Source organism: Fukomys damarensis, unplaced genomic scaffold, assembly GCF_012274545.1.
Source record: "Fukomys damarensis isolate Sample0158 unplaced genomic scaffold, DMR_v1.0_HiC HiC_scaffold_16, whole genome shotgun sequence".
Taxonomy (NCBI): Eukaryota; Metazoa; Chordata; class Mammalia; order Rodentia; family Bathyergidae; genus Fukomys; species Fukomys damarensis.
Window position 1 is genome coordinate 129,935,068 of NW_022900928.1, and position 9,387 is coordinate 129,944,454.

Genomic DNA, 9,387 nt, shown 5'->3' on the forward strand with positions numbered 1-9,387 from the left:
AAAAAAAAAAAAAAAAAAAAAAGTGAGGCCAGAGTGGATTTCAGGGCTGTGGAAGAGAGAGATGCAGGCTTCACTCCAGCTGGAGCTTCCTGTTTACCTTAGGGAAGGAGGGACTCTGAGGCATGGAAGGCTGGGGCCACCAAAGCATTCACCTTGGGAATGTCTGTGTTCACGTCCATGTCTGGCACAGGGGATTGGATTTACTCAGAGAAAGAGGAAAGGATGAAAGGCCAGTGTCTACCTGGGCCACAGATGACACCTGTTCCAAGACACTAGGCCACCCCACACTCCCATGCCAGTGGCAGCAGCTGCCTCAAAAGTCCCTTTCCTGGGAAGGTGTTGAGGGTGTTCCAGAAAGGAGCTCGTATCCCTCAGGCAAGCTGGTGGCCAGGGGTCTGGTGCTTTGTGGTTACAATATCACCTAGAGATGAGTGGTCCAGGGTTCCTGCTTGCTCATTCAGTGCCCTCATTTTTATTTTATTCTATTTTATTTTTGAGTCAGGGTCTCACTGTGTAGCCCAGGCTGGCCTCAAACTCACAGAGATCCTCTGCCTCTGCCTGCCGAGTGCTGGGATTATAGGAGTGCGCCGCCACGCCCGGTCCCCTGTGTTCATAGTCTGGTCCGTTCTTGTAAAATGCAGTTTTCAGGCAGCAGTTTGAGATTTTAAAAACTAGTTTACAAGTTGACATAGAATTCCAAGATGTTTGCTAGTAAATCTGTGTCAGCTCCAGTAGAGTGTAAGTTACTGAGCTTCAGGCTGAAATATAACAAATACAAAGTTAAATTTTCAAAAGCACAGTGATGGAATTGTTTTACTATTACCATTTTAATTATTTCTAAAGGTTTTCTTTTTCTTTTTCTTTTTCTTTTTTTTACTTAGTTTTCTCAGAATTAGGGTACTTAAAACAGTGTGATAAGAAAAATTTGTCATTTAATTGACAGTGTATTTTACTTCTTAAAGTACATCAAATGATGGTACCCTTAAAAATTGAGAGCCAAGAGCAGCGGCTCACACCTGTAATCCCAGCATTTGGAAGGCTGAGGCAGGCGGATCCTTGGAAGTTGGAGGCCAGTCTAAGCCAAGACCAGTTTGAACTACATAGTGAAAATGTCACAAAAAAACGAGACAACCAAGCCGGGAATGGTGGTACAAATCTATAACCTCAGCATGCCGGAGGCTGAGGCAGGATTGCCGCAAGTTCAAGGCCAGTCTGGGCTACCCAGCAAGAACCTGTCTCAAAAAAAAAATAAAATAAAATAAAACAGAGAGCCAGACGTGGTGGTATATGCTTCTAATCCCAGCACTCTGGGAAGCTGCCGCAAAAGGATTCAAAGTTGGAGCCCATATTGGGAAACAGTGACTTAGCAAGACCCTGTCTCACAATAAAAAAGAGTAGGGGATGTAGCTTAGTGTGAAGGCCCTGGGTTGAAGCCCCAGTACTTAAGAGGAGAGGATGGAGGCATCTCAGTTTCCATGGTGGGAAGTCCTTAATTTGAAACAGAATGGAAGAAAACTCTTTTCTTCTCATAGCAGGCACTAAATCCCCCAGGGAAGCTGTACTACCGCACAGACTCCTATCATTTACTTCACCTGCCACTTTCTTGCCCATGGCGCTCCAGCCCCTCTCCTTGTCCCCACCACTGCTTTTTTTCCCTAAGTAGATCATGACCTGTGAAGAAGTTGGTAGGAGGACTAGTACTTAATCCTCGGGCGTGGTGGTGTGTGCTGTAAGCCAAGGACTTGGAGGCTGAGGTAGGAGGGCAGGAGGTCAGGGCGCACCCTGGACACCGCCATGAGGGCTTCCCTCGGTGAAATAGAAAAGGCCAGGATGTGGCTCGGTGGTCCAGCACTTGTCTAGTGTGTGGGGTGCCCAAGGTGTAATTCCCAGCATCGATCCATTATCTAAACCTCAAATACCTTTCCTCTGTTTATCGGTTATGTCATTACACATGACTGTCAGTGTTTTAAGACTTATTTGACTTTCCTAACAAAGAGGCATCTCCTTTTGGCCGTGGCTTCAGTCAGTCACAGTGAGCCCTGGAAACATCCTGGCCGGCTGGTCTGTGCTGGCTCGGGACAGGGGTCCGTGTCATCAGGAGTGCAGGGCATGACCCCTCAGTGGGAGGAGAGAAATGGAGCTTTGCCCCACGGAACTGGACAAGGTTTGTGGCTTTACTGCATGTGCAAGGAGAAGAGGATGCACAGAGAGCGTCTCCCGAGCAACCTCCCCAGCCAGCCTCCAGGCTGGGCCATACACAGCTGGAAAGGGCGTCTGTGCGCCCCCTCCACAGCTAACCATGCCTCAGCTTGTTTCCCGCGTGGAACTATCTCTGAAGCGCAGAAGGGGAGCACAGAAGCCAAGTAGGTTAGAAAGCCATTTCAGGGTGTGGGCACTATTCCCCCTGGGTACCGCACCACGGAGTGTCATGTCAGAAGCCAGTTTGGATGACACTCCTGGAGAGAAAGAATTCTTTTTTTCTTTGCAGTGCTGGGAATTGAACCCAGAGCTTCAATATGCTAAGCAAGTGCTTTAGCACTGGAGTATACCATCACCAGCCCTGATGGGGGTGGGGGGGTGGGGGTACCAGGGATTGAACTTGGGACCTTGCACTTTTGAGGCAGGTGGCAGAACCACTGAGCCAAATCCCTAGCCCCTGGTATATATTTCTTTTCTTTTTTTATCGTTTTTTTTTAAGATGAGGTCCTGCTGTGTTGCCCAGGCTGGCTTTAAATTCCTGGGCTCAAATAGTTTTCCTGCCTCAGCCTCCTGAGTAGCTGGGACTGCAGGTGCCTGTTAACCACACCCAATGAGAATTCTTTCCTCCCACTCGGGGACTGGAAACTTCTTGTGCTCTTTGGTACACTAGGTATAGCACATGCGTTTTCACAGCATGGATGGATGCTAGAAGGCGAGCTTTCCAGAGCTTCCAGTAGATTTCTGAGTTTTACTTTGCCTTGAAGAGAACAAAAGCATATAAAAAGAAAAGGGGAAATGCTTACCTGTCTACCTTTTCCTGTCTCTATCTCCCTTTCCCTGTATGCTGTACCTCCCTGTGCTGCGGTCTGGAGTGAACATTAGTCCCTGGTTTGGGTGAACGCATGCCTCAGACTGAATGTGGCACCAGGCTGTTCTCAGCCTGCTGCTTTTAGAAAGGCCGGACCACAGCCATCTGCTGTCATGGCCACCAGCCTGCTTGATCCTGTCCCTGCAAGGCATGCCACCCACCCTTGCTGCTCCTTGTTTCCTGTGAACTCTAGAAACTCTTAAGCGGATTCTCCCGGCTTTTTACTTTTCTCCTCCCATTCCATTTTGCAAGTGGACCTTAGAATGACAGGACTGCCAGAAGGTTTTCTGACAATGAAGAGGTCTCTAATAAAAAAAGTAATGAGCAGGTACTAACTATTCAGATGGGAAGTGTGGTGGAAGCCTGTTTGCCTACCACAGGAGAAAATTTTATGTCCAGCCCAATCCCAGTGCAGTACAGGAATTCTTCCAAAAGATCAGATAAGCTACTCGTGGTAATAATTGGCCTGCAGAGCCCTCAGCAGCCCACTGAGCTGGTCAGGTCCTAGCCTGCCATCTCCCCTAGTGGGATAGAGGATCCCCCATGGTCTTTCCACGGCCCTGCTTCGTTCACCCGCCTGCTAGGATAGAGGAGTGCAGTCCCACCTCGAAAGCTGTCCAGGGCTTTCTGCATGCAGCGAGGGCCCTCGTTAAAGGGAGGAGAGGAGCAGAGCCCACGTCGAGCAGGCCCACCTTCTGTTTGGCGTGGCTGGAACATGGCTTCTGCCCCACAGGAGTCATCTCCGTGGGGAGGCAGCACAACCATGTTGGTTGTCATCCTTTGCTGGCTACGTGTGACTCTCAGAGGGATCTGTCCTTTTGAGTCTTTTATACTGTCTGAAAGGGTTGTTTTTTTTAAACACCATTGGTCTTTTTAAAGAGATGATCACCCGTTACCTTTGTGTTCGGCCTACAGCTCTTTGGATGGAAATGGGTGAGCTTCTCGGGCCGTTGGCAGGTGAGCCACAGTTAAACCGATGCCAGGGTCTTCAGGGCGCATGGGCTGCCCAGTGGCCTGCTCACTGGCCTGGCTTGCCCTCTTGGTGAGGGGCTCTTGACTCTGTCAGCTGCCAGTACCGGCTGTAGGGGGGACACTGGCTCTGGCTGGGTTCAATCCTGTGTCTGTTTACTCTGGACCAGTTGTCTGGGGCCCAGTATTTATAACCAGTTTAAGACTGGTCCCTTTCAAACCCAAAGGGAAATAGTAATGACCCCAGAAGCCAGGTTGAGGGTGTCTCTGTCCGTGCCTCTGCATAGCTAAGCTGGAAGCCCTGGCTGGCACAGCTGCTAGGTGACCTGTAACATCCCTGCAGAGAACTCTGAGAAGCTGGGGTTCCAGTGGTGGTGTGACCTGCTAGGGTGACAGCAGTTGCCAAACTGCATCCACAGAAGGCGACCAAGAGAACGCACCTCACCCGGAGCTGCTCATCAGGGCGCAGCCAAGGCCTCTGGGAACCGCCTTGTATAAGCAGCTCCATGTTTGAAACTGGGGCCTGGGTCTCTGCAGCCCTTCTGAGTGTGTACGCATGCAATTGTGAGCATAGACCATGTTCCCCAAACCCCGCACACAAAAGGCAGCTACTGTGTGCACACTTTTGAGGGGTTGGCTTGTTTGTTTGGCGGGGAGGTTGGTCTTTTTGATAAAGGGCCTCGCTGTGTAGTTCAGGCTTGCTTTGAACTCACCATGTAGCTCAGGATGGCCTCAAACAGTGATCCTACTGCCTGGCTAGGTGTCCACTGTTAGGGGGCTTGCTCTTTAGGTTCACTCAGTCTTGGGGAGCTTTCCACATTAGTAAAAAGCTGCTTTTTTCTATTTTTAGCTGTGTAGTGTTATATTATGTGAATGTTCCCCATTAATGTTTAACCAGCCCCTCTGCATTGAGGTGGCTTCTGGTCATTTGCTATTACAAACATCTGAGTGAAGCTTTGGCAGGGCCGGGAGGCAGGTGCTGTTTGGATTAGGAAAGTAGGGAAGGAAGCCCTGGGGTGTCTGTGTCCGCCCCCGTGTGTGTGCTCCTGTCCAGGCAGCCCATGTACTGAGTGCTCTGTTTTTTCCCATTTTCTCTTCCAGGGACAATTCAAGTTTTCGAAATACAAAAATCACATTGTGAAAGTGCACAAGCTGGCAATAATCCTTTTCTGTATGTGTGTTTGTCCGGATGGATGGGAGGCCTCCCGCCAGCCCTTCCACCTGCTCCTGGAAGGGTCACCCTGAGCCACGCTCCCCTTTGCACTCCTTCCCAGAAGACGGAAGTGGTCCAACACCCTCCCCCACCGCGGGCTTTAGGAATGGAAGAACGGAAGACACGACTGTAACAGTACCCTCAGTGCGGGCCTCCGGGAGTGCGGCCTCCCAGTCTGCTAAGGGGGTGTGTGGAGCCACTGAGCTGTCGGTATTGCAGGTGCCTGTGCACCCAGGAGCCTGTGCTGCTGAGTCCCAGGGGACCCGGTGCCTCTTCAGGCACTGTGCTCAGTTGTCAGCACAGTCTTGTTCTCCCTTGCCCCAAGTCCGCCACTCTGAAAATGTGTTATCGGTGCAATGACTGCCTGGAACTTGATGTCCTCTCCTGCCTTACACCTCAGCTTCCTCCCGAGGGACTCCGCCCTTCTCAGGCACTGCCGCACCTAAAACTGGAATCGGCGGGACACTGCCTTGCTGATGAGCTGGAGCAGAGAGCCAGCCTGTTGAGCGGCAGGGCTGTAACCCTAGGTCCAGGGTCAGACGAGGAGCCGCTGTACATGCGAGCAGGGCCTGTGTGCCGAGCTTCAGTGAGGATAGGACAGACATCTGGTCCTTGCCGGCTACTAACGCTTAGTTTGTGAATGCGACTGGAACAGCTGAAGACCGGGGGGCGTGCTGGATGGCTTAGCTTGTGTGGCTGTGCCTGTCTGCAGCACTGGGAGCCCCACCTCAAGTCTCCATGACCCCGAGTGTATGCTGATCACTGATGCCAGAGACCCCAGGCAGCCCCAACAGACCAGGCCCTCAGAGAAGCCTGGGGTCGGAGGTCAGAAGAGCACCTGGGTTCACAGGAGTGTTGGACAGGCAGCCTCGGGAGCGCTCTGAGCCACACCCAGGACCTTCCATCACCGCCTCCCCTCAGACACATCTGGGTTGGTGGGTGTCTCGCGCTGTGTGTGCGTTGCTGCCAGCTTCCACCACCCGATCCCCTGGAGTCACACACTACCTTGGGGGGTGCTTTGCCTGAAAGAACTAAAATGCAGGGCCCGGGAGGGAGGGCGCTCTGGTTGGAGAAGACACACTGTGACTGACTCCAAAGGAGGAAGAAGTTGTGTGCAGACGCAGATGGCTGTGAAGGAGGAACAGCAGCGGTGGTGACCCAGGGCATTTGAGTGGACCCAGGAGGACTTCTCTTTCGCCCAGTCTTGGATTGCTTGAGAATTCCAAAGAGAGCAGACATTGGGATTTGCCTTCCTTTGGGCATTTACCTGACTGGTGTGTGTGTGTGCGTGCGTGTGTGTGTACATTGTGTTTATGGGTGAGGGTTTTGTAGGGCCTAATGGTTAGGTCCGTAGTTGTGTCCCTTTTTTTGGTCTCATTTGTTCAGATTTTTTAATCGCTGATGTTTTCTGGAGCTGCTCAAGTTGCCTCTTCCTCTTAATCAGTGTTGTCAGACACTCACGACCGCCTGTGAGGACAGGCTGGCTCTGCCCGTCTGCTCCCTGACTGCCTCGGGCTGTGAGTGCATCTGAGTGCCTGGGTCGGGAATCTCCCTTGTTTTGGGGCTGAGGCTCTGGCGTGTGGAGATGTGACAAGGCCACGGCACCACTGTCACTGTTCTAGTGACAGCGTGAGTCGAGGGCTGTGGGGGCTGCTCTCCCCGGCCCTCCGCAGGGTGTTCCCTCCGACTTTCCCCCAGCCCTCCCGTGCCCTTCTGTCTGTGTCCCGTTTGCCTGTGTGTCCTCCTCGTGACATTGGCGGTGGCAATAATTTTCCACCCACACAAGCTTCCGGTCCGTGATGCTCCAAGAATGAATTTCCAAGTATTCCAGTGGGGGCAGCGGGGCTGTGGCGAGTAATGTAGGGTTGCACTTTGTGAATGATTGTCCACTGTGGTAATAAATGGAAAATAGCAAGAGCCAGGCTGCGGCCATGTCAGCACACAGGAGGCTGGGAGGCGGGGACACGGGTCTGTTCAGTGCACTCTGGAGTACCTGAGTTAATCCAGTACCACTGAGGGCCAGGGTGGGATTTGTGAGAAAATATCTAATTGGCAACAATCACTGCTGTAACTCAGTTTACCTTTTAAATATCAAAATATTGCCAGTATTCTGGGCATGGTGGTGCACACCTGTCATCCCAGCACTTGGGAGGCTGAGGCAGGAGGATCACTGTAAGTTTGAGGCCAGCCTCAGTTACATAGTGAGTTCAAGGTTGGCCTGAGGAGCATATTGAGAGCCTGTCTCAGAAAACAAAAACAAACAAAATATTACCAGTAATTCACCTTTACTAGGAGTAAAGAATACTAGAATAGAAGTGAGTTCAGAGGATTTGAGGTGAAAACTCTCGGCCCTTGGTTTGGATTACTGAGGTAGTTAAGCTGAGGCCAGCTAATGTCCTGCACCCACTGGGAATGTCAAGGGAGACGAGCTTGCTGGGCCCTGGGTGCTAGTCAGCTTTCCATCACTGAACTGGAAATAAAGAGGAACGTTTGTCCCAGGAGGCCCGGTCCAGGGTCACTGGGCCTCTGTAAGGTGGCACATCAGAGCTGTGTGTGATGGAGACCTGACTTCCTCCAGGCCACAGATAGCCCCACAGGGTGAAAGCCAAACCTTTAATACTGGCCTCCAAAGGATTTATGATCCCAGCTGTGTGACATGTCTGTGACCGGCATTCCAGGAGGATCGGAATTTCAAGCTTACCCCAGTGGTACGTGCCTGTAATCCCAGCACTCAGGAGGCTGAGGCAGAAGGATCACTGCAAGGTCTAGGCCAGCCTGAACAGAATAGGAAGACCCTATCAGTCAAAAAGGATCAAAATTTTAAGAAGAAAGTATTTTCCAAAGCCTCGAAGCACCCCCCCAAAAAAACTACTGAATTACAACAGTGGTGTGTACACGTCTACAAATACGCCGTGCGCCTCCCTCCAAGCACGAGCTGCTCAGGTGCAGACGGCTGGGTGACGTGACCGAGTGGAGAAGACCAGGGCAGTGTCGCAGCAGAAGAGCCGGCTGGTGCTGTTGAGCGGGTGGGCTGGGTTCCGCGCCCGGCTCCCTGGCTGGTGCTGCCCAAATTCTTGCCCCAGGGGGAAAGGGAAGACTGGAGCCTGACCCAGGTGACTGCGCTCCCGGGGCCAGGGAGGCCTGGCAGTGTGCCATGTGACAGGGGTGGTGACAGTCGGGTCTCAGTGAAGTGTATGTGAGGTGTGCACAGCACATCTGGGGAGGGTGGGGAGGCAGCTTTAGGGCCAAGAAGCGCGTCCTAACCCTTCGAGCACCTGAAGTCGGAGGCCACTGAGTGAACAGAGGCCAGAAGGCCACCACCTGTTGAGGGTGTGCCCAGGCAGGCCCTGTGGTGAGGTGAGGGAGGCCAAAGGGCACCCAGTTCCCCGCTCGCCTGTGACAGAAATGGCCCCAGGGCCAAGGTGGTGTCAGATGGGACAGGCTGCCATCAGCCCTGGCACCAGCAGCAACCCACCCCCTGCCAGTTTGGCCAGGGAGGTGCTAAATGCCTGAGTGCTGAGCCCCTGGCTCCTGGAAAACGCGTGTCTATAAAAGGATGATGGCTCAGTCCTGAAGGATGATGGCTCAGGCCTGCACATACCTGCAGCTGTCAGGAAGGGGTGGTGTGAAAGTTCCCTTCCGATGGTCAGGAAATTCCTCCAGGCCTTAGCGGCCCACACCTGCTGTGCCCCCTCCAGGACCTGGGGCTGGGGTTCCCTGGCCTCCTGCCGCTGTCCCTTTTCCTGCCTTGGCCCTCTGGTCCCCGGGACACCCTGCCCTGGTGTCCCTACTGGCCAAACTGCCCAGCACTAGTATTGGTGCCTCCTCTTTCTACAGAGTTATTTTCCCCTTTAAAGATAAAAGGCTTTTAAAAATAGCCAGGCGTGTTGGTGCTTGCCTGTAATCCCAGCTCTCAGGAGGCTGAGTCAGGAGGATCAGCATAGTGAGATCCTGTTTCAGCAAACATGGCTTTTTTTTTTTAATTTCAAAAATAATCCATAGCCGGGCATGGTAGCACACACCTGTAATTCCAGCACTCAGGAGGCTGAGGCAGGAGGATCGCTGTGAGTTTGAGACCAGCCTGGGTTACACAGTGAGTTCCAGGTCAGTCTCAACTACATAGTGAGACCCTGTCTCA

At 52.4% G+C, this 9,387-nt stretch overlaps 1 protein-coding gene across 3 annotated transcripts in view; it reads left to right on the forward strand.

Moving 5' to 3' along the window:
* The window catches only part of Eif4e2 (eukaryotic translation initiation factor 4E family member 2), a 29,525-nt gene extending 22,332 nt beyond the window's left edge, over positions 1 to 7,193 (forward strand). The window contains exon 8 of one of the 3 annotated variants that reach the window (XM_010631773.3): positions 5,138 to 7,193. Coding sequence is in view for 1 of the 3 variants with exons in the window: in XM_010631775.3 (XP_010630077.1) it covers positions 5,138 to 5,177 (40 nt within the window). In the remaining 2 variants the exon portion in view is untranslated. Of the gene's footprint in view, positions 1 to 3,982; positions 4,002 to 5,137 lie in introns of those variants that run through there. The other 2 variants (XM_010631775.3, XM_033764695.1) reach the window with 2 other exon arrangements.
* The last annotated feature ends 2,194 nt before the right edge of the window (positions 7,194 to 9,387 follow it).